The 25,426-nt window shown below is 43.3% G+C and overlaps 1 protein-coding gene and 1 long non-coding RNA gene across 9 annotated transcripts in view; one reads left to right on the top strand and one right to left on the bottom strand.

Moving 5' to 3' along the window:
- Nucleotides 1-25,426, bottom strand: part of fam172a (family with sequence similarity 172 member A) — a 230,204-nt gene that overhangs the window by 17,308 nt on the left and 187,470 nt on the right. Inside the window, exon 11 of one of the 8 annotated variants that reach the window (XM_056417922.1) lies at nt 21,462-23,719. The exons of the other annotated variants lie outside the window; for them this stretch is intronic. Coding sequence (XP_056273897.1) covers nt 23,559-23,719 — 161 coding nt within the window. The 3' untranslated portion in view covers nt 21,462-23,558. Of the gene's footprint in view, nt 1-21,461; nt 23,720-25,426 lie in introns of those variants that run through there. 8 annotated transcript variants of the gene reach the window in all.
- On the top strand, nt 3,865-23,614 carry LOC130196065 (uncharacterized). Its single transcript, XR_008832181.1, has 3 exons — nt 3,865-4,003; nt 4,603-4,748; nt 23,542-23,614. It is a non-coding gene; the product is annotated as an uncharacterized LOC130196065 (long non-coding RNA).

The following is a 25,426-nucleotide window of genomic DNA, read 5'->3' as shown; positions in this document are numbered from 1 at the left end:
CCTGAACGCGCAGTCACTGTTCTGCGTTTCCTTTACTGCAACATACAATTATGAATACACTGTTTGCCTCTCTCTATTACGCCTCATGCACCACATACGCGGTGAAGCACGGGATTAAGTGTGGTAATGAAACAATGGACGCATATCTTACATTTTATCAGACTCACGGAGATAACTGACAGTGCCAATACAAAGGAGGGAAGGATATACACGAGGAACCACGAGCTCTCTGCCAGCCTGTGAAAGTATTAATGTTTAATATTCTTCCCAGACAGTATAAGGAAAGCCTGCGCGCCATAAACAGCCACCTCATGTGGCTTAATCAAGGTGATTCCTCACAAAACAAACAATATCCCCCTCTGCCTCGTTCCTAAAAACTCTGCCTTGATAGTGCATGCCTCAATATTGATGTGGGCGTCATTTGGCAAAAGGGTTTAGGCCCCGCTGCAAAGCTGCTGTGATATGCGTGATCAATCTGGAAAATGTATTTTACAGCATGTAAGCCAGTCGATAGGAACACCGAGGGTGATGCATTGTGGGGATAGAGGGGAGGGAGAGAAATAAAGAAAAAGAGAGAGAGAGACTGTGGAGCCAGTGCAGAGACAAATGAGAGGGGAAACGTGTGTCTCTCTCTCTCTCTCCCTCTCTCTCTCTCTGTGTGTGAGAGAGAGAGGGAGACATAACGAGATGTGGCCTTGGTTTGCCTGATACATTCAGAATGTAATGAGTACATCGATAAGTCCTCAACGTGTTAGATGGGATCCATGGAGTGTCTGTCCTTGCACTGGCGTGTCTCTGTGCGCGTGTTGTCTCCACGTACTCCACGAATGCCACAGGAAGCCCCTGCGTGGACCTGCATGGATCTACCCTCGCGGTCATTACAGCGTTACATTCACACATAGAGGGATAACATGTGATACATTGGATGGCTTTAAGAAGAAAATGGGGTTTCGGTGTGACAATTATTACATGTGCCTGTTATTCCCTCCTTCTTCATCATCAGACGTGTTGCTCGCGCCATTATTGCTCACATCTTCATGTTGACTGGCAGCGATGAGGGACGGGAGGACGGGAGCTGAACTGCATGTTGCACGTTGCAATGTCGCAATTTGATATCGCCATATTTGTTATCTGCCGTATAGGATTGGGGGAAGGGTATCTGTGCCAGTGGGTTATTTGTTTATATTGCCTGTCTCGTTTAAAGGCTACACCATAACGGTATTAATTATAGTTCACACTCGTGCTGGAATGATAACATATAAAGGTTGTGCTTTAGGTTGTCCTCAAATGCTCTCTCGCGGGGATACACTTTTCATTCTCATGATGAATGTCTTTCCAGGCGTATTGTACCATGCAGCTCAATCGACCTGCAGCACTGGGTCCGTTGTCGGACACCTTGTTGTTGCCACTGTACAAACATGCATGTGATATTTCGTCATGTTGGATCGTTGTTTCCATTTTATGGATATGATTCTCCCGAAACTTGAGGTCAAGTGAAAGTTGCAGAATAATGATTTCCTTTCGGCTTGATACTGTGCTGAATTTAAACAAACCTGAACGATATACAGACGTCACCTCTAAAACGCAGCCTTAAAACAGGTCATTACTGAGGCACTGGAATTGTTTAGCGTGTTTGTCTTTAACTGGTGTGTTTTTGGGGATAATCCAAGTTTTACCAAGGCCATCGCAACAGTCCGGCTCGTTTTTATTTTATGTGGCTCTGAACTTAATTGTTTGTTTGGTTATTAAACGCAGCTTTCAGCTGGTTGTCTCCATATAATGTATTCTAAATCCCTCTAGTGTCTATCTTTTATCCTCTTGCATTCGGTTATACAGTTGCTACACCACAGGCTATATAAAGCAATAGTTCACAAATAGACGAAATGGTGGCATGTGTTGCTAATTAACGTTTCTGTAAAGGCGATACAAGTAAAGCACACACGAGGACTTTAGGGAAAGTCATATGTCCTATTCAGGCTGATTCTTTGACATAATTCTTAAATTAGTACATTCTGCAACACCTCAAATATTAAAGCTATATATTTATCATTCACATCATCAAATCCATCCTCCTCTGCTGTGATGACAGCAGTATTAGTACTTACTTTATTATTTAAGAAAAAGTACAAAGAGCATTAAGAGGGAAGTGAATGCACTGTCAGATTGGACTATAGCTGCGGGTAAGGGAGATGGATATGTGGCACACTGTGGGCCCCATTTGTGTCTCTGTAATTTCGGAAACTCCGGTTACCAAAGTGTTACTCCGAAATGAGTTAAATAACCATTTACCTTTGTCTAGTTTCATTCATCAAACCACAAGTGGAGGACTCCTAACACGGGGGGCTATTTGTTTGCTTTACACAAGCAGCTGGGTGCGATTTCACGTTTGAGATATCCGTCTGAAAGCGAAACATTTATTATCCTAAGTTGTCAGCAAACCTATTTCTCCAAAACCCTCAATGCAAGCCAATGGTTTTATGCAGCTGTGGAAACGTTGTATTGGCGTCACACGTCACTTCATTTCACTTATAGCAGCCTAGTTTTCCTGGTCACGTTTGACAAATACTGCTGTTTGAGACAATAACAATTTCCAAATAGCGGCTCGGTGTATGAACGGGGGGCCCTTTGAAGTATGACACGGCGTATTTCTCATAGTCATGTGCGTATAAAAAGAATGGCAACACAGGGCGACAAGTGCTCCACCGTGTCTAACACGCACCTCACTCAGACGAGCTTTTGCAAAATGGCTGAGGACGGCACCGTGAGGACAAATGTCCACATTTAAATGGATTCCCGTGAGATGTGTGCGCTACATCCCAGCTCACAGCCCGATGTTCTTGTTGGATTCACTGTACACACGCAGTCAACGGAGAGACATATTTCATGATTGCAGCGTGCTGTTCTGAGATCTGTCCGCGGACGTCAAAGGCAACCTTTAAGCCATGGTTCAAATCCAGCACTACGGGGTATAAAATATCCCAAGTTGTGAATGTAACATAAGGAGACGCCTCCCGGGGACGCCTCCATGCGCCTGTGTGTGTGGGGTTGCGTGTGTGTGTGTGTGTGGGCGCGCACGTAAGTTCGTCGTGATTGTCTAAATTGTGTACAGGCGATGGTAGGGAGTTAATATGTGTGAGGTCTTCCTGTGTGTGTGTGTGTGTGTGTGTGTGTGTGTGTGTGTGTGTGTGCGGGCGCGTTCGTTTGCATGTCCGTGCGTAAAAGCGTGTATCTACCAGCGAAAGTAAGCGTGTGTGCGCGCGCTACTGGTCGAGGGAGAGAGTGAGAGAGAGGTGGTGGTGAGAAAAAAAAGCCCGGATTGCTGTGTAAGCGGATCCCTTTGTGTTGATTTAGGAAGACGTTTGCTGTATATAACGTTCAAGGCTGATCATATCATTGCCTGGTCAGATAAATAAAGCATCGGCCAAAACCATCGGGTCAGCTATCGATCCGCTTTTCTCCCTGAGAGGGAGAGAGTGTCTGTGTGTGTGCGCGCGTGTGTGTGTGAAGGGGGGGGGGGTAGACAGGAGGAGGGGGGCCTTAGAAAGAGAGAGAGAAAACGAGCGAGAAAAGGAGAGAGAGAGAGAGCTCACTCATTAGCATTCCACAGCCATGGACTAAACGCTGACAACTAACAGAGATATCCAGCGCCACTGCATGCTTTCCACCCCTTTGTCTTCTTCCCCTGGCCCTTCATTTCCAGCGGACAGATCTCTCGTCACAGCCAACACATTTTTATTTATGCCTTCTCCACCCTCTTTTGCACGAATGGACCCCGCGTGCACGAGAGAGAAAACCCTTCCAGTAAAGCAGAGAACAAGAGGGGGGCGACGTGGTATAAAAGGAGTGCAGGAGTGACAGCGCTAACTCTCGCTTCACCTGGAAGAGATATACCAGCGTGGCAACAGAGACAAGGGGGAGGATTTAAATTGCAACCTCAACGGCTAGTATTTAGTTGTTTTAGGATTTTTTTTTTATGTACACCCACTATGTTCATTATGTGAAGGTAAATAATAATCATAACAATAGAAATTCGAGTTCAATTGTATAGTCAATATGTACTTAGTTTAGGACGCTATCAGGGTCACTTTGAAAAATACATTTTAACTTTGATACTTGTGTCCACCAGTTCACTACACTAACTCCAACATGACATAACAACTGATTAAATAACGCTTTTAGAGCAAAACACACAAACAAAGTTTAGTTCTATATTATATAAATGTTTCGCAATCACACTATTTTAGAAAGTAAAACAAATGAGTATATGAATACAATTTAAACTTTAAAGATTTTAAATGAGTAATGCAGTGACATTATTTGGACAAGCGCCTTTTTTTCAGATGACTATATCTTAATAAGCATTAAAGTCTTGCCCAACAATGACAGCTGTTCATCTGATAGTAACTTCTTTCCCAGTTTTCTCCCCTCCCACCCCGGGGCCCCCGGTCTCTGTCTTGCTTTGTTGTTTTAAAATATGCATGTCTCTCCGGAATGCCAGTCACGGGTCCAAACTTTGTGTGTCCCAACCTCCCACATGATGAAATGATCCTTTTAAAGCGGGCTCAATATGTCTCAATCTGCACTCCTCTTCCCTCTCTAAAGCTTCTTGGTTCAGGACACAGCCCAGAAATATATTAATTAAAGCGCACGACAACAGACTTTTTAGCACATGGGGAAGAAGTGGCTGGATGAAGTCATACTCTGTCAACGACGGATGGACGAAGATTCACCGCAGGAAAAGAAAGAAAGTAAGGCTCATTTTGACTCATCTCTTTCTTTCTTTCTTTTTTTCTCTCTCTCTCTCTCACTCCCTCTTGTCTTTCCTTCTCTACTCTTTCCTCCATGTGTGTGTGTGTCTTTTACACAGTGTTCTTGTGTGTTCCCCGGACTGAAACGGATAAAGCCAGGGGAGTGAGTGAGAAAGAGAGAGAGAGAGAGAGAAAGAGAGAGAGAGAAAGAGAGAGAGAGAGAAGTATATGAGAGAAAGGGGAGGAGGGATATAAACGTAAAAAGAGAAAGAGGATGGACATGTGTCCATGCAACACCATGTTGTGTGTGTGTTCGTATATGCATGTGTCGGTGCTTGTCATCACTAAGGAATTATTCAGCACGTGGCATTAAACTTCAAAGAGGAAGTTTGGTCTCAGCTCTATATGCACAGTATGGAGCCATGTTTAAGAATGGAGGTTTACGTATACGCGCGTGTGTGCAAATATAATAATATAACAATTAAATACTTAATAAATCTTGCTACCTATAAAACACACCGGATGGTCTGAAAGGAAATGCTTGGTTTTAAAACTGAAAAGTGTGACTGAGCGTTACAACAGAGCGTTTGCAGCTCAAGGGGAACTTCTAATTCATTCTGTCAAGTTCTCAGCGGCATGTGATGCCAGGATAAAAGACAAAGTGACCAATAACTAATGCCGGCGCGTATAATAATGAGCTGTTAAGTTAATTAAATTGAGGGGGAAGTTGGAGTTGAAGCCAGTTAACCTGTTGCTCGTGGCAATAGCGTCCCATGAGTCCCTGTAGCATTTCATCCCATAATAATCCACCCTCTCCACTCCAAATGTAAACAGACCGACTCTGGGAGTCATTGGGAGATCTGAGCAAACAAACCGAATTTAATTACTGTGTTCATTTAATAAATTCAGATACGTTTTAATAGACATCCCAACAGTCTGATTATGTCAACATATGGGAGGCCGGGCAGCGCGGCCGGGCTACCTGATAACGCCGCGCGCTGCGCTCATATTTACGGCTTTCTAATCCTCTCCAGATGGCGCGTGACGCTGCCGCCGCAGTCACCGGGCTCCTCCGTTTTTACTCAGCAGCATTGTGTTGCAATTACATCAACGTTAAGAATGTATTAACGACTCATTTCTGCTGTATTTTATGCTAAATTCAGAAAGGGTAAAACAAACAAACGGGTCTGGGCCTCTGCGTTCTGCGCATGCGACGTTTCCTTTTAAACTGCTGTGAAGTTTAGTCTCAAGTTTAAAAAAAGTAAATGTCCACACTTCATGGTTTGATGGATTAATATGTTATGAAGACAAAACACACAGGGCTGCATTCATGTCTGACCAATCTTTGTTGTATAGCCGGTGAGTTTTTTCAGCCAGTCACTCAAGCAGAATAAAGATATAATCCACTGAGCCTTTACCCTCTGTAGTCCTTTGCTATATTATGACAATGAATTGGCAAGGTTTTTAGCAGGTATCAAACCACTCCACTATACACACGTGAATGCAATTTGCCAAGGATTTGCTTAATAGACTCATTTGGTTTATATTTGATGACTATATGGAGGTCTACTGTGACGTGATAAAAGCTGCGTGTCCGCAGTAGAATAAATGTAGTTTTTATTTTCTTAGCGCGTTTGAACAGAAACTCATACAAGTGTTGTCCGAAAATAGCAGAAAAAAATCGAATCATAAACAAATGGGATTAGTTTACAGGGACGTGAAGCTGCAGAACGTCCAATAGTGGACAGAAAGACATTGTTTTCTATCTATCCATCTTGCTAAATATATATCCATCGCTCTATCTATATCACTGTTGTGATATAGGTTGTTTCACTGTCAAAGTTTGTATTCTTTATCTGTGTTTACATGTGGCTCAGAGAGGCTGAGGTCGATCATGATTGACTGAAGCGATGCATTGAAGGGTATTTTTCATCTTTGCCACGGGGAACCGCTGCTTACAGTAGTAAGGTTTTTTATTGACTTCCTTTAGTCACCATGGTCTCTCTCTCTCTTTCTCTCTCTCTCTCTCCCTCTCTTCACCACCTCAGAGGACATGCGGCATGTTGATAAATACATGTCTTTTTTCCATCTTACTCAGCACCATCCATCAAACGTGTACGTCCGTAACACCGCTGTGCTTAAGGAAGAGAGGGGTGCCAGCAGCCGTGCAGAAACGCACTCTAAATCGTCAACAAGGGACGCGTAGCTCTCTCTGTGCATATACTACAACACACTTGAACAGTCGCTCTGTGTGCTGCTCCTGTTAACGTGTCTTAAGTCAGGCAATGCCAGGGTTGCGCTGTTTGGAGATCTAGAAGTGGTCTTCTGCTGCGCTCTGTGGGTTAATAACCTCTTCACGCACTATAACCATGTGTTGTGATCCTAGTAATACGTCGGAGCATCGCTCTGCCTGCCCACGGCTCGGACCGCTCTGCAGAAGACACGTCGCCCTGCGGTTGCAGACTCTTTGTGGCCCCACATACCGCCGCTGTGATTATAGAAGTGCCTCTTCTCCCTTGTTAAATGAGCAAAGCTCTAATCTAGCCTGCATGTGTCGCCCCCAAAGCCAGCGTGCTATAGTCAAAAATGAGCGCGCGTAAGCGCGAGCGCGCGTGCGGGAAAATAGTGAGTGGGGGTCGGGATAGGAGCGAGGGAGAAAAAAAAGGGGGAGAGGGGAAAGCAAAAAGAAGATGGGGGTGGAGGGGTGGGGGTGGGGGGGGGGTAAAACGGAGTGGCCCTGTCCTTTTGAGTGACACGACCCCTCTCTTCTCTTCAAAGGCTATGCAGAAATAAACGCATCTCATTTAAATGGCGATTTTTTTTCTTTTTTCTTCTGTGGTATTTCACAACCAATATTTCTGGAATAGGAATGTGAATTTTTTTCTGCACTATTGAATTTGGGTATGGTTCTGGTGGCGAGGTATTCAATATTCCCATCACTCCACACGCAGCATTCTGCAGCCAGTGTGGTATTTTGTCCATGACTACGCCACCTACCCCCCCCCCCCCCCCCCAACACACACACACACACACACACTGCTGCACCCCCCACCCCGTCCAAATTCATTTGCATCCGCTGATGATATCAGTAAAGAATTGCTGGCATCGTATGAAGCAGGGTGGGGGAAGAAGGCTTATTTGGATAAAACTGGACCGCAGAGTGGACGCGGCCCTAAAGGTCACTCGCCCATTCATGTCAAGGTGGCAGGGGGTGTGTGTGTGTTGAGGAGGGGTGGGAGAGAGAGAGAGGGAGGGAGGGAGGGGGGGGGCTTGGAATTGCCAAAGAGGCTTATTTGAAAGCGGGCGTATATTTGAGGCAAGGGAATGAAAAGGACTGGACCACAAAGCTCGTCATACTTCAAATACGCCCCGTCACATCTTCACTCTCCCCTCTCCGTGCAGGCGGTGGGTGAGGAGGGTGGGGTCTCAGGATATGGCACGACCTGCAGAACATGCAGCAGAAAATAAAACATGCGGACGACAGGGTGGATCACCGAGGTGTACAAAAAGGAAGAGTTTCCAACGTTCTCCTTGGAGTTGTTCCCTCTGATTTGGGAAAGTAACATGCTGGATTATTTTCAATAAGGACGCCAGTGCGGTTGTCAGAAGTAATCTCGCGGGGTTGTGTACAGCGCCGTGATGCTGGAGAGATAGAAAACATTTATGAAAAGACTCTTTATTGTACCAAAATAGGGCTACGCCATGAGCAAGCCTGTAATTTTCTGATTACAAGGCGACTATCCAATGTTGGTACAAGTGCAGAATTTCAAGGATTCACTTCGAATGAGAAAAGAAAAAACGGAAAAGGGAAAAAAGTATGAATATAGTAAGATAACGCCATGTATGTTTTTAGAAAAATAGGCAGTATAATTAGAAATATTTGTTATATTTATTTAAATAAGAATAATCTTATTTCACATGAAATTTGGATTTGATATTTATTTATGTAATAAATCCCCAAAGACGAAAAATATCACCACAGAATAGTAGATTATGAAAACAAGATCACATATTGTCAGAAAACGTAATATAATGTAATTTCCTATTAATAAATCAATTAATGCACTCTCCTGCCGTGCATATACCTCCATTTATTTCGAGGGCACACCATGCACCGTGAGCGTCCACACACACACACACACACACACACACACACACACACACACACACACGCTTCATCATTATGTATAAAATACAATTAGGTGAGGTGTATTTCAGTGGAAGGAGTCACAATGTTATTATCATTATTTCTAAGGTATCACCGGCCTGTGAGGTGAGCCCAGTCTCAGCTCTCCGGCAGACACCGCGCTGCTGACGCGTTAACCGGGTGTCAATTGTCACAAATGACTGGTTGTCGAGGGGCAAATGACAAGAAAACGAATATGAGAAATGTTGCCATGACACCTCGGCTCATATATCATGTCTCAAGCCGTCGACCCACTCACACGTTGTCTTTATTATACACTTCAATGTCACGTGTAAGTGTTTTAAACGTGTACATGCAGATTTATTCTATACTTACCAAAAAAATAAATAATATTATTTAATGTATTTCCTCATTACATTATCTAGAATTATACAAGCGTGTCATGTCACAGCACCTATTGATGACCACACTATGATATTAGTGAACTGTTTGGTTACAATGGACCAAGATGAACAACAACAGGAGGAATCCGCCGGCTGGAGAAAGCAGCTCCATCCCTTTAGATATATAGCTGCGCATTGATTGCGGCACTAAGCTTGCGCCTCTGCACTCGCGACCAGGCTTTTATCACTGTTATTATTATAACTCATCATTATTAGCCTCGTGCTTGTACTGCATGGCTATAACTGCTATATTGCTGCTATTGCACATCGTTAACAGCAACGACGTTACAGGGAAGAAGGCTGAGTTCTGTCTTTTTGTTGTTGTTGTTGTTGTCGGTCAAAACAACACCACTCAGAAGATATATATATATATATATATAAATATATATATGTGTGTGTGTGTGTGTGTGTGTGTGTGTGTGTGTGTGTGTGTGTGTGAAGTTGTATCGTTTGCTGGTACACTTACACATCCCCAGTATAACGCTGTGATGATGGAGCTTGAAAGTGATAGTATATTGATTTTGTCAAGGGGGGGGGGGGGGGGGGTCACCTGCCGCCCTTCCCCTCCCTCACCCACTTTGACATTAAAACTTCTCCCATGTTCATCTTGACCACTGATCTGGTGGTGTTGCCATCCTAACCCCTCGGATGATCATTAAAGTTGAATCCGGTGGAAAAGGGAAATAAAAAGCAGCCGACGTATAACGATACATCTATTTCATCGATGTTTGTGTGGCTCGTATGTTAACCTTGTGCAACCGGAGATCTTCCACATAGCGTGGTGCACCGCAGGACTGGAGTCCACGGAGTTTGAAGTGTTTGAGGGCGCTAAACCGCGGCGCTTTGTTGTGGCGTCCCTCTGCGCCATGCATGTGTGCGTAAAGACAGCCTCTCCGTCTCAGAGCCATGCAGTAAGCTGTTATTGTTTCTACCTTTGTTTGCTAGATGGCGCTCTACGTTGTGGGACCCTCTGACACAAGAGCCGCCTCATACCCTCTCTCTCTCTCTCTCTCTCTCTCTCTCTCTCTCTCTCTCTCTCTCTCTCTCTCTCTCTCAGCGTGCACACAGAGGAGCTTTTTCCGGGACATTTTTTAACCGCTGCAAAACGACTCTGGTGCAAACCGCTGCAGCGTCTGTGCGCTGTAGTGTAATCGAGGATTTTTATAATTGCAATATCCTATGGCGACTGACAATGTTGTTGGTTTAGTTAAGCTGTGGAATCACATCGATTAAAACCAGCGATCAGCAAAGCATTTAAATTGTAACGTAAGCTGATAAAAACCGACTGTCGCACACTCTTTAAGCTTTAGATAATTAATTGTTTGTTTAATGTAACGTTGCAGAATATATGCACGAATTCAAATTTAAATTATGTTGAAATGAATAAAAGGACTTTAATTGTGTTCAAATAAATAATGTCTTATTAATTTCAGTAAAGACAGAGAATTAAGTTTGATTACACAATCAATACAGCAGAATTGTATAGCAAGAAGAACATCTTTTGAATGATACTGACGCAATGTATCTGGGGAAGGCTGCTTCAGGTCGAGTATAATGCACAAACAACGTATTATTCGGGTGAACAACAAAAGAAAAAAAAGAGAATTCACCTTCAGAAACTTGTTATATTATTTTTACGAATCCAACGATTATCGGCCCGAGTTTATGATCTATTTCAGATTGGTTGCAGCCAAAGAGGAAAAAAGGGTCCATTGTATTGTGTGCTGAGTGGCTCACTCTGCCCTGAGATATACTGCTGCAGTTACACATTCACTAAATAGCGGCTTGTCGGTGTCTGACGTTGATGAATGTGTTGGAGACGCGGAGAGCCTTTTACAGCTGTCTTAAAACGCGCCGTGGCCCCAGACCAGCCACACACACATCAGGTGCAGGAACCTCCCGGCGTGACAAAGAAACACACACTTTACTCACACACGAACCTTCTGCAGTGAAAAGTGCGTTGTATTTATTTTTAATCGAGGGATCTTTTCGGTTGACTTTTGTGATGTAAATTGAAATAATAACCTGGCGTAGCCTAAATTATTGAAAGATGCGGGGGTTTGTATAGGACATTTTTTTATTCTTAAAATAACGTGTTGTTTAAATTGTAGTTGTGTTGTACGTCACCAACAACCACACGTGTCTTTAAATCATGTTTTAATTTGACAATAGATCACTGGATGAATGTCCTCTTGTGTGGCTGAAGATAAACACACAGTGCAAGTTCAGCCTGTGGGATGTTGACGTGGTTTTGGCTTCTTTCCCCCCTCATTGTGGCTCAGATTATTCCTAGGGAAGACTTTGAAATAGAAAACGGAAACTCCAGTAGCACATAATGTTATGTCATGTTATGAAATATTTTATGGGAATTAAACGTTGGTTATTTTTCGAGGAGCTATCGGTAAATAGTGTAGTTGAGGAGGATGCATTATTTTAATTGTATTATGTGAAGTGCTCACACTGACAGGAGGTGCTCGAAAGACATGAAACAAGAAACTTTTGGGCACACACTTTTCGGGATGTGAATCTTACTGGGACCTTTCAGTTTAAAGAAAGTCTCTCTAGGCACGGTTTCATTGTTGATTGAGCTGTATTATACCCATTCGTCCTAGTCACCCCCTCCAGCACACACACACACACACACACACACACACACACACACACACACACACACACACACACACACACACACACACAGACCCACACACACACACAGACCCACACACACACACAGTCACACTTCCTCCTGGGTGGTGTGGCGCAGCAGGTTCGCCTGCATACTGTACTCGGGTCTGATCCACCTGCAGCCCCCCATCAGAAGACCCAGACAGAGTCCCGCCTCGCCTCCTCTGGAGCTGGCCGACACTTTGCTTACACGTTAGCGGGAGGGGGGAAAGAGGGAAGCAGCATTTCAATTATTTATTTATTTCGAACAATGGGCATGACCCCGTCATACATTTTGAGGATTTGAGTAAGGCTCTCTCGGTATTTGTTTCCCTCCGACTTAACAAGCCATCATCTCACACATGCATATAGAATTGAAATTGCTCATAGATCCCGCAGGCAAAGGGCGGATTGCGGGTTCAATTAAGGCGGAATAATGCATTGGGACAAAGACTATATGACCTCGATTGAAATTGATCAGAAAACGTATTCACCATAAAAAATCCACAGTAGCCTCTTTGTTTTGACTTCATGTTGCCTCTTTGTATCTGCACCGAGGCCTGTGTGTGTCTGAAATCGCAAGCTATTTGGATTTTGGAAATCATTCCAACGCCAGAATATAAAGCAAAGCATTTAATTCCACCCAACCTATGTCTCCTAATTCACTCATTTTTGTTGACATATCTTTATTTCCGTCCTTAATCGAATTTGCCACATTTACGCATGGCGTGCGGATTTGGAGGCATAAGCAGCCATTTGGGCTCCATCCATGAAATGACAGAGACTACGAAGGGTTGTCATAATTTCTTAAGTAGAAAACAAGATATTTCACCGCCACAGTGGGATTTTAACGAATTACAATATCTCACTGCTTGCCTGTGATAAAAACGGCACCGGATTGAGGCGCGTGCTTGTTAAGTAACTCGCTGTCAGGATAGTTAGCGGTGCTCTGATATGGACGGTGGCTGCAGAGCCGCGTCTCTGGGGGTTTTAATTAACAAGCTGTCTCAAAGCTGCAGAGCTCCATCAAACAGCCTCTCTTTCTCCACCAGTAAATCCCCCTCCCGTCAGTGCCTTGGGCTTTTTCTCAAACTTTAGATATTCTGGTTCCCAAATCAACTTGTTACCAAAGTATAGTGCTGCAGCTGATAGCGTGTATATGTAACTGTACTCTGAGAACATTTGTTGAATATAAATCGCTTCGTTCTCTTTTTGCTGAGCATCTATTGACACGTGTTACTCAGCAGACGTCCACGTACTGTACAGATTCTGTTGGGTTGGACTTCGAGCCTGACTGGTGCATGGAAAACTGATATTTCTCCCTGAAACTGGTGGAGTAGTGAGATTACTTTTTATAATCTGTGGACGTGGCCGGATGGTTTCAATCTGCTTCACGTGTCAGATGCACCTTCAACCTGCAAAGTGTTCTGGATGAATTTGAAGCATAAACTCGTTTTTTTTTATTACTCTTGAGGAAATCGCATATAGTGGTGGAATAAGAGAACTGTTTCACTTTTCATTTACTTCCCAGTTGAAGTAACGAGTTAGCAAATTAGGATTTTATATTACATTTGATTTTGTTGTTTATGTTGTGAAAAAAATAACGAACCTTAAATAGTTAAAGCATGAGCTCCATAAATAATATAAAATACAGCTCACGTGTGTGTCAGCCGTCATGATGCGGTTAACACTCACTCACTTGATACTTTTAGTGCGTTTTACTTGTGTACGTTTACTTATATGATATTTCCAATGCAGTAATGGTCCTTTTAGTATACGAGTGTTTTTATAATGAAGTATATTACCTGCTACTTCAAAACGTTTATTTAACGATAGGTGATCCTCAGTTTCTGTATCACCAGACTCATGGACAGTTTGAAATCCACTTCAATTAGGTGGTAAACAACTAGAGGAAGGCATACGAGGACGGACATGTCCTCTAAGGATGCAACACATACAATACGTCTTTGTGTCATGACTGAGTATTGTTTACATAGGCGGTCTGTCGCAGCAGCCAATATGAACCCAACTTCTTCTTGTTTTACAGAATGTATGAACTGCATGGTTTCAGAGGAGATGTGTCTGGTAAAAGAAGCAGACATATTTCTCTCTCTCTCTCTCTCCCTCTCTCTCCCTCTCTCTCAGCCTATAGTAAAGTTGGTGCTGGGCTCCCACCGTGGAGTAATTTGATAGCAAGGCAAGGTCAAGACAGTGCGCTGTCCATGGTGCTGCGGAGGGGCAGGCTGGATGTTATCATCAAATTAGACAGGACAAGTTTCAAATCGATGCCACCCCCGGATGTCTGGAGACCGCCAGCAGTTGGAGTTAAAGTCCTAACAAGTCCCCCCTGACAGGTCAACACCTCCACACAAACACACACCTCTGATGCTGCAGCCTGCAGGTCAGCGGCGCTGTGTTGGCGAGATAAGCACCGATCCCACTGAAGGCTCTAAGTGAAATATAGAGCTTTAGGTCCACTGTTGTTCGGCGAGCTCTGCATGAAACTCGGGCAGCTGCTGCTGGATATCGTGCTTTTATAAATATGTTTCATGCACTTCAAGTTCTTGTGCTCGCTGATTGATTTGACAGTTTTCATCTGTGTGTGAGCCACTTCAAGACATCTCGGGTTATAATAAAAATCCATACACTTATTGAAGGTGGGAAGTTTAGGTTTATCATTTGTTTGTAAATTGTATTAAAGTGAAATGTTAATGCTGTAAATATATATGCAATATATATATATATATATATATATATATATATATATATATATATATATATACAAGTTCCACGGTTAGTTTAAGCAAACAGTTCATCTTGTCAAAGAATATTGTTTTATGTTTATCTTTTTGATCCGGAAAATAAATAAATAAACACTATTATAAATGTTCACATCAAACCCGATGCCATTATGGACTTACTTTATTTTGCACTACAGTTGCATGAAATTAATTTAATTCGTTACAGATTCTGCAGAATATAGAACATATTTTTAATTATAATTGGGTCCATTTTTTATTTGTATTATTATATTTAGACTGAAATATGTTTCTAAAGAATAGGATTTTTTTGCATCTGCAATTCAAAGGTTTGCTTTAAGTTCTCTACAATGAAAATAGTTTGAAAATGTATGACAATATAATTCAACTCTATATCTTTGATTATATTTGAGATGTCGCGATTCAACTTCTCGTTGGATACTAAATAATAAAACATTGCCATAACTATTTTGACTCTCTTCGAATAGTAAAAATGAAAAGCTGCACTTTTCAGTATAAATACATGATATGTATCCCAGAATAAATGGCATGAGAAACAAAGCACATGCGAAAGATCAGAAGTGAATCAGAGGAGATCTCTGCGAGGGAGAAGCCGCTGATTGGAGCTGCTGCCGGTCCGTCACCGCCGGACTGACAGCTAGTGCTGCGGGGATAAACAGCAATAAAGAAGAGTTGGCCGCTGGTTGACACACACACACACACACACACACACACACACACACACACACACACACACACACACACACACACACACACACACACGCACGCGCGCGCGCGCGCACAGCTCGCCACCGGAGGAGCAGGTAAATTCACTCAACTCGGTCGCAGGGCCCCCGCTCCTCGCCTATCATCGCCTCTGTCTCTCTCCCCGCACGTCAAACTACCCCTTCCTTCCCGTCCTTCCTCCGTCAAACTCTCCTCCTTTTCATCCTCCCTGCTGACTCAGGTATAGCGAACACAATGGAGAACCTCGGCGACCAGAAAAGAAAGCTATTCAACCGGATGAAGAGATGGGGGGGGGGGGGGGGGGGAGAGAGAGGGAGAGAGAGAGAGAGAGACAGACAGCCAAACGTTATATTTGAATGGCTGATAAAGAAATGAAATAGATGGGAACAAAGTCTAAGCCGTTGGGATGAGGGGGGGGGGGCAGCATCAGAGAACAGGCTGCCAGGTGACTGCAGGCCCTTTAATAACAACACACGTGTCTTAACTCGCTTAACCACGGAGGCTCAAAATGAAGCCAACGTCACTTCAGGGGCCTCGCGCACCATGAAATGCACATCAGAACATACACCTGCAAACCCACCACCACCTATATTCCTCCAAGCACCCCCCCCCCTCCTCTCTCTCTCTCTATCCGAGCTGTCTGTCATGGTGTGGCCTGGCTAATTTGAGTTCATTGGATGGCAATAATTTCATTTAGAGCTCCATCTCTTTTTGGGCTGGGTGTAATGAGGATGCGGGCTGCAGTGAAAGGCCGCTCCCACAGTAATAATAACTTGGCTCATATTCGTACCGCACGCGCTGCCGTGTTTATCCTCGGAGGGCTGCGTGCACGTGATGAAACTCATCTATAATGTGGGATTTCATATCGCGTTGTACTCTGTTTTTTTTTTAAAGCCCAAAAGAGAGAAGGCGGTGGGCAATAGCGTGGTTTAGCTCAGAAGGTGCACTGAAAAAAATATTTGTTTGAATACATCTCACAGTCTACATTGAACTCTTCAGTTATTTTTATTTTGTTACACCATTTCTTATATTTAAATAAACTATATTTACCGGATAGGTTGAAATGAAACCAGAAATACTGAGTCTTTTGACAATCTGTCAGATGTAATAACTTTTTACGTTTTCAGAAAACATATATATATATATATATTTATATATAATAAATACATATATATATAATATAATATAATATGAGGCTGATGAGTCAAAGACAAAGGCAGCGTGTAACCGACAACTAATCGATATCTCACCAACTCCAATGCGATATTGATTTATGGAGGACTGTACATAAAGGATTTCTGGAAATACCTCATTATTTCGTTTGTTAGAGTGCAAGAAAATATTGTTTCATAGACAGTTGCGCTCTTTCAATTTATTACGGCCGCTTAAAACAAGACGAAGCACTTTTTTCTCTCTCATGGATGAAAAGACAGTTCTGGAGTTGTTTTAGAAACCCGACGTTTAGGAAGGAGAATTAATCATTTTTCTCTCCACTAAATGGACTGTGGGCCACTTTGCGATGATAATTCCACTTTAACTTTGTGAGACTAACTCTTATAAGTATAAAAAATATGAATACAATTCTATAAAGACTATTTTTTTGTATCTTCGTTAAATTATTATTTTCTTAACCACAGCCACTTGCATTTTCGATTGATATTTTTATCGTATAATTATATTTTTATTAAATCCATTTAGATATAATCCAAAAGCGTCCTAAATGATAACAGGTTATTCAGGAGGTTAGAATTCCTTCAACGTATTTTGTTTTTCGTTTAAATTAAATTGGTGTATTTGTTCACCTGTTAAGACATATAATGCAACTCTTATTTATACAGTATATTTACCATTTAAATCGAGGTAATTATATTGTATAATATCATATTATCTATTGTGATATTTTAGTACAGTGGATAAGGTCGGTCGATACGGAATTTAATTAGAAATATCAACTTAAGAACACACACATAAGCACAGGGCCTTTTATTATTTCTGATGATCATGATGATGATGATTTTTAATTAGTGGTCCTCTGTTTTGTATTTTAATCGATGGGTTAAAAAAAGAATGCTGTTAAGTCATTGGAAAAAAATACAGTAAAACAACTTTGGAATAGGTCAGTCTGAGATCTGCAGAAGCAAATTCACGCTCCCCTTAACTCTGTATTGTACCTACTCTGTATTTGGAATATGAAGAAATACCTGCATTGTATTATTATTACATTACAATAAACGTGTATTTGTGTGCACGTCGACACGAGAACACACAGACACACACATGTGTTAAAATTGGCATTTGTCAATACGCTATTTGACAAATTACAAAGTGCTAACACACATTATTGCTCTTAAGTTTTCTGACACCAGTGTGACGTTAGAGCCGGAGACGGGCCCGACCACAGGCCCACCTAGAGCCCCTTCATCCTGGCTGCCATTCATAGACACAAAATGACCAATTTCCCCCAGCAAGCCGTCGGTGGCCTGTTAAACTAGGCCAAATGAGCTATACCTCCTTTCCTGCCTCCTTTATCACATGGTTGCCTAACACTGCTTCACTGAAACCATCAGAGTATATAGCCCCAAATCTTAAAAGTCAGAGCTCATTCTTCAAATGTATTGCATTTCAGAGGGTGTGTGTGTGTGTGTGCTTTTACTGCGTGAGTCCTGCGGCCAGCGGAGTATCAGAGGAGGTGTAATTGAGGGGGCGGGGAGGGGATAGAGTAGCGGTGCGCCATTAAAGCCAAATGGACTGAACACCGTAAACCGGCTCTGCCAACAGCTGTCCCACAGTCGGAGTCTCATGTGCCAAGATCCTCCACCACACACACATCAGGCCATACCGCTGATGTAGTGGCTGCGTTCAAGTATCAGACAGAAAACCCGAGAAAAGAAAACAGCAACGAATAACCACACGAATCTCCCTCTGGGCCAATATTCGTGTTATGTTCATGGGCTGCAGTTTATAGTTGTGCTTCTTGGTCATGTTGCGGGTCTCTGAGTGCGTTGTTCACCTCTCTGTGAGCCTGGCTCTTTTTATAATAACCAGGGGAATTGCAATTTTTGCTGGAATAGCCGATTTGCTTTGCATATTTCCACACACACGATAGTCCCTTTTTCATAGGAGCCCCCAAGACAGGTGAGAGCAAAGGGAGAGGGAGGTGGGGTCACGTGTCTCCGCGTCAGGACATCGTAAAACAAGTATTGCACAAGTTCTCTTCTTGAGTGGATTTGCTGAAACACCTTAAGAAACTCCATCATGGTGTCTTCCCACATGTGTGCATATATAGACAGCTCGCACATTAAATGACTCACATCATAAGACAGATAGTAATTAAATATATAAATATGTATATATATATATAAATATATATATAAATATATATATGTATATATATATATGTATGTATATATGTATGTATATATATATGTATATATATAGATAAATATATATATAAATATATATGTATATATATGTATATGTATGTATATATATGTATATATATATGTATGTATATATATATGTATGTATATATATATAAATAAATATATATATGTATATATATGTATATATATATGTATGTATATATATATGTATATGTATGTATATATATATATATATGTATATTTATATATGTGCGTTTTTGGGGGGATTCCTGTCTCCCTTCAGAGGCGCAACACCTGTGCCCATGACCGCATCTCTCCGCAAGTGCACTGCCCCTTCCTGGCCCTGAAGAGGAAAGCCCACGCGCGCTTTCCCCCAAATGTGAGCTCTGTGGTCTGAGTCTGCGAGTCCTTATTAGAATAGAGAAGGGGAGAGGTGATTGAAGAGGAGTTGTTTCCACTGGATTAAATGGCTTCTCTGCAAGTCAATGAATATGTAATGATGTCTAACGAAACCGGCCTGCAGTGAGTTCTGTGCTCTGGTACCCAGGCCCGATAGTAAAGACCTCTTCCACTGAGTAGAAACACAGTAGAGAGCCGGGGCAGAGTAGGGGAAGAAGGGAAGAAGGGATACAATCTTGAATGCAACTCCAAGCTTAAGCCAGACATTCTCCCCTCAGTCAATGGATGAAAAAGTATTTGCTCACGCAGTGAGAGGGAGAGGGTCTTTCTTGAAGCGAGGGGGGGGGGGGGATTTACATTTTTTAAACTGCTTTGGAAATATTGTTGCTGATAAGCAGTCATGCCAATAAAGTAATTGAATTGATTTGATGGAGAAGGGGGCGAGACGTAGAGAAAGAGAGTTCCTCCGCCATGATTGTTTAAGATATTTCTCTCTTATATACCCGATAAAACATCGATTGTTGCAGTGAGTTGACCCGTAAAATGTGGGGTTACTTTTCTCTTCTGAGCCGAGCATATAATTATGCAAATAGTGATCTGACAGTGATCCGCTGAAGGAGTGCTGGAGGGGGGAGGGGGGAGGCTGTCAGAGGGGTGACATACCAACTTTGCCTGGTTCCTTTGGAAAGAGTTCATCTTCTGCGAGGATGGCGTGACAACAACTCTGTTAAAGGAAAAATTGAAATATCAGGCTCTGTCAGCACAGGGGTTCTCCAACTTTTTCATGTCAAGGGCCCTACTCAACCCACCCACCCACTCACTCCTCCCCAAAATGTGCCATTACCGCACAGACCCCCTCCATTTGGCCGGGTTTCATCCTAAAGCTCCGCAGCTGATGCTATTTTCTGTTGGATATGCATCCGCGTGGAGCTGTCTGTAACCGTCTGTCCGACAATAGCAGCGAGAGGGAAACCTATAATCAAATCAGTCATACCTATTATACATTCACACGCCGTGCTAACTTCTGGAGAGTACAAAGACAGACGCATCAGGTTCTCGTTGGGTTCGGGGAACCACCCAGAGGAGGCTCCGCCACCCCGGAGGCGCGAGGAGGCCAAGTGGGGAGACAGAGAACTCAAAGAAACTTACTTCAGTCAACTTCTTATGTTGCCACAAAAAAATAACTTAAAATAGAAATAGACGAGAATATATTAAATAAGTCTTCACGCATCAAATAATTCCTGATCTATAATATCTGATTCATTTCGCTGGAGGTCACTCTGTGGTCCCACCGCGTCGTCGCCCTGCGGAGGCAGGTTATTTCATTTACCTGTGAAAATGATCACTACTGCAATACGTGTATCTTTGTGAATATCAAAGTATTGTTATATGACATTAGTATTAAACACATTCCTGAGACAGTTGCGCGCGTGTGTGTGATTGAATGACTCTCTTTAATCAGCGGCCTGACACGATGTGAGGGGGACTCGCCTGGTTCCACTTGTTGTTCAGGGGTTAATGGAAAAAGATTTCTAAAGATTTATTGAGGGGGCGTTTAATGACCTGATCGGTTTCAGCGTGTGAAAACAAATGATGCTGTAAAACGTCGCTGAGTTGGAGGGAGGGGGGGACCAAAAAGAGTGGAACTACTGTTTATAGTTTGTTTTCCTTTTGACCCACTTAGTGACTCCCTCACTAACGATACACTCACCTCCAATCACATCGCTCTGCTTCACAGCAGCCTGCAGGACAAGTTTTTTTTTTAATGCTCTAAAACTTTTATATATTTTTGCTTAACTTAAAAAAAAAAAAAATGCAACACTGACATCATGCGAACTTTGGTGGTTTGAACCGTTTTATAAACGTTGACAAAAGACACGTTCAGGCTGTGGGAGGCGCAGGAGCGCGAGCTGCTCTTCGACCCTCGGTTGGGTTTCACACCAGTCATGTGAGATGATGACTCCGGTGCTTCTGCACCCGGAGCTCGACCTTCTCTTCCCGCTACACTCTGGGCCACATCTCGGCCTCTCTTCGGATATATTCCACACATTCCTAATGCGCGCTGTTCTGCACCAGTAACATCACCGACCTGTGCAAGAAAACACACACGAGGCAATGAAAAGCCAAACGGGGTAAAAATCAACAAAACAAACATTCCACTTCAAAAAAAACAAAATGCAAAAGTTCATTTTATTGGGTTTCGACAGGTTTTAATAGGTTAATTGCAAAAATAAAATCAACTTTAAAACAATTTTAAGGCAGCCGGTTAAAACCAAGACGGGTTAAAAAGAGAATGGATAAACATATAGGAACAATATGTGACCCGGCAGGACACTTGCAGTTTCATAAAAATCTAAAGACTTATGCGATAAAACACACAGCCCTGTTCTCTAAACCAATATAACATATCCATCTGCAAAATATAAAGACTTTGAGAATTGATCAAATTAGTCCCCTTTTATTTGCAGGCTGTGCTTTCGATTTGGGCTACTCTTGTATACATCTTCAGTTCCATTTACATATGGCTTGCTGGATATTATTAAAAACAGTGAGCGTAGTCTTGTTTATTCCTAAGGCAACAATATACAAATTATGGAGAGAAAAATGAACTGATTGTAGCTGAAAAGCAGAAAGATGAGCAATGGTATCTTGAAACGAAACTCATCAAATCAAATAATAAGCCAACTTCTTTGCTGAAACCTGGAGAGATCGGAATCGAATTAAAAGGAAATTAGGCCCGCAACCATCAGCCACAGATGTCTCATTACAGCGGAAAGATAATCCACAAAAGCCTTAAACCATACACACCGGACAGGAGGGGCGGGGCTTCACAGTGTAGAAGTTAAACAATGAACTAATTGAAGTTAAAAAACAACTAGGAAGAAGAAAATTATATATTTGAGAATGAGTCTAAAGTATCAGAAGATTTAGTATCCGGTTTGAGTTTTTACTAACTTTTACAAATTAGAAATGTATTCCATTAAGCCTCGAGTGTTTTATAAAGCCCACCTGCCTTGTGGGAAACTATATATCCCGTTTGTGTCACAGGAAGATGATGTGGGAGCAGACTTTGTCACTTCTAAGTGCACAAGAAGAGTCATTTGGTGGGAGGACAACATAGATGTGTTACATTTCTCCAACATCGAAAGAAATATCATTCAGGCTTAGAATAATATTGAAATCGTGGATTTCCTGACATGTGTAAGTCGATATATTGAGGCTTCATGAGTGTTGGGAGCTGACCTCTGGCTCCTGTGAAAATGAGAAATCTCTCAAACCCATTTTGATGCTTGACTTTAAGTAATTTTAAATATGCTCAGTGTCCTGCATTTTCCATATTCAGCACAGGTTGTGTTTGTTTTATTTGTTTCTTCACATTCAATCACCTGGAGACATCAATTTCAAGGATATCAAATTGAAAAAAAAGGATACATTTATAATAAACCGAGAGATGGACTATATCCACAGTTTTGCAAATCAATGGTGGAGATATTCGAAGTAAACACTTACAGCTCAAGTATTGGCTTAATATTAGAAAAAGAAAATCAAAGAGTGTGCATGTGTGTATGAGACATTGCATTTAAATGTAGCTCAAAGTTGAGAAAAATAAATCTCTTATTATAAACTCTGCAATTCCAGAAATGTCGGGCAGAGCCATGAACCACCGAGCTTAATGAGAAAAGTCCAGTTTAAGTCGGGTGCGGAGAAGTCATCAAAACAACTCCAGTTAAGAGTGTGTTCACACACACATTTGTGGTAGGTAAGGGTGTTAAAAAAGAAAGAAATAGAAGCAGAAGATGGGCACTGATCAGGTTGAAATGAGAAATAAGAAGCCCGGGGGGGGGGGGGGGGGGGCTGTCAGCCTTAATCTCTGTTGCCGCGGCCGCCGCCGGGCCTCGGCCCGCGGGAAGCGGGAAGCGCCGACACTCAGGCTCGCATTGCTTTGACAGTTGCGCTCATCTAGAAGTAATGCAAAACGTTATTGTGATGTATACACGGTGACCCCGTACTCCTGTCTTACAACAACAAGGCTGTGTGTGTGTGTGTGAGTGTGTGTGTGTGTGTGTGTGTGTGCGCACATCCAGGGAGGGCTGGAAGGGAGAGATGACACTCGGGGAGAACAAGATGGAGGAAGGTTACAGAGGGAGAACAGAAGTAGCAGAGAGGGGATCTGGGACCGTCGCCTCCTCTTCGGCATTCCCCCCCTTTGATCTCTTGCAACTGCCCCCCCCCCCCTTCTCTTGTTCACAGTCATTCTGAATGGTCCTCTACAAGTCTTGGTGCTTGTTTTTGAGAGAGCTGCTGCGCGTGGTGACGATGTTGGAGGTCTCCACCGCCTCCTCGTCTTCTTTCGCCTCCAGGACTTCGCCGAAGAACCTGAAGATGGAGTTGAAGCTCATCCAGGAGGTCAGCTCGTGGCGCTCGGTGCCTGAAAGCAAAAGAGCCACATGGACAGAAGCGTGAGTCGGGTTTACGACATACGTGTATTTACCGTAACGCTGTCGGAGTAAGATGGTGTTTACGCTGACGTCGTCATGAATGCAGATCTGAAAGTTACAAAGTTAACAAATAAAGAAATACCATGAGAGGAGATGTTTGGTCTACGGCCTTCTGCGTGAGAGCTGTGGCAGCCTGTTGGTCCACGGGGACCGTCTTCATATCCCAGTGGATACCTGATCATCAACACCACCACACGTCCCTCTTTCCATCTCGGGCCGTCCAACAAAAGCAGAGCGACGCACAATGGGGGCTCTGAGCAGAACCAGTGGAGCGGGAGTCTTTCATTCTCAAGGGCCGGTCGAGGATCGGCAACACAGACGCTGGAGAGAGGGAGCGAGTGAGCATATCAAGTGGTCTGGCGGTGGTGAGGGGGGGGGGGTCCAGAAGGGCCGGGTTTCCCTCTGACCTCCTCCGGGTTCGCCAGTTCCCAAAGTCGGGGTCACGCTGAAGCTTGAAATCGGGTCCGTGCGCTTCGGGTTCCCGCTCGCCTCCAGGGCGAGGCCCTCGCCAGGCCGGCTTCCTTTCAAGTTGGATCGCTCGGCGCAAACTCAACGGCCGCTTCTCTCCGTCTCACCGGCCCGACCCGCCGCAGAAGGAGGAGGACCGGTCGAGGCCGCGGCCGCCGCCCTCCTCGGGTCCTCCTCCCGCTCGCTAAGCGCTCACAGATAGCCAGCGTTTCTCAATCAGCGTTCTTGTGCGTACTTTCCTCTCCTGGTGTTCTCGTGACTCGTGAAACGTCATCAGTCGCAGCCCGGGTACATGTTCACATTCAAAGTTCGCTTCTCGCAAAGCACGGTCAAAACGCCCGGATGTGACTTGATCCTCCCACTTTCCGGAGGACGCATCAGAGGAGACTTGTGCGTACTCTGGCCAGCCGATATCCCAGAATGCATTTCACCAGCAACCGGAAACAAGAGCGGAGGAGAAAATAAACTACTGACAGTTGACTTTTTATAAATACTACTGTTGTTGAGTCACGGAATGTCATTTTAGGATTGTTTATTTGACTGTAAAACATAATTTACAGTGAATAATTAGAGTAAACCCAGGAGCAAGAACAGCTGATGTGGTGACGTCATCAAATAAGCAGCTGTTCCAATCGCAGAAAGACCTCCTCCCGTCCTCCCGTCCTCCGGAGTCTGGACTCCCAAGACCAGACTCCAAAAGAACACAAGTCTGTACTCGTGTACTTTGAATTGAGAAACGCCGAGCGGCTCGTTTCTCCCGCCGCTGGCTAGCGGCTCGGCTGCTTAGCAACGCGACTGTAACCCTCTCGTTTCCCAGAGGGGGGATAGGTTTGCCGCAAGATGATATTAAGAGTTTCATCCCTTGATAGATGGATCTGAGGGAAATTTACATGTGTTTACAGACCGAGGGACGAATGAATACAAGCCTTGGAGTCATGAGTTTTCTTTTTTGAATCCTTATTTGCTCACTTAGGATTGGTTTTTTGTTGTTGTTGTTGTTGTTGCCGGGACCTGCATTTGTTTTCAAGATAAGCAAATTAAAATGTGTCTCTACAATGTCCTCGGGAGGACAAAAAAAAAAAGAAGGAAGATAAGCTTAGTATCAGAAATCAGTTAAGGTGGGAAGAAAATAACTGGTCCCTGCAGAAAAGACCTTTGTGGAGTCAGAT

Source organism: Pseudoliparis swirei, chromosome 7 (assembly GCF_029220125.1).
Source record: "Pseudoliparis swirei isolate HS2019 ecotype Mariana Trench chromosome 7, NWPU_hadal_v1, whole genome shotgun sequence".
Classification (NCBI taxonomy): domain Eukaryota; kingdom Metazoa; phylum Chordata; class Actinopteri; order Perciformes; family Liparidae; genus Pseudoliparis; species Pseudoliparis swirei.
Note: the sequence above shows the minus strand (reverse complement) of the source record. Positions and strands in the feature narration are given on the sequence as shown.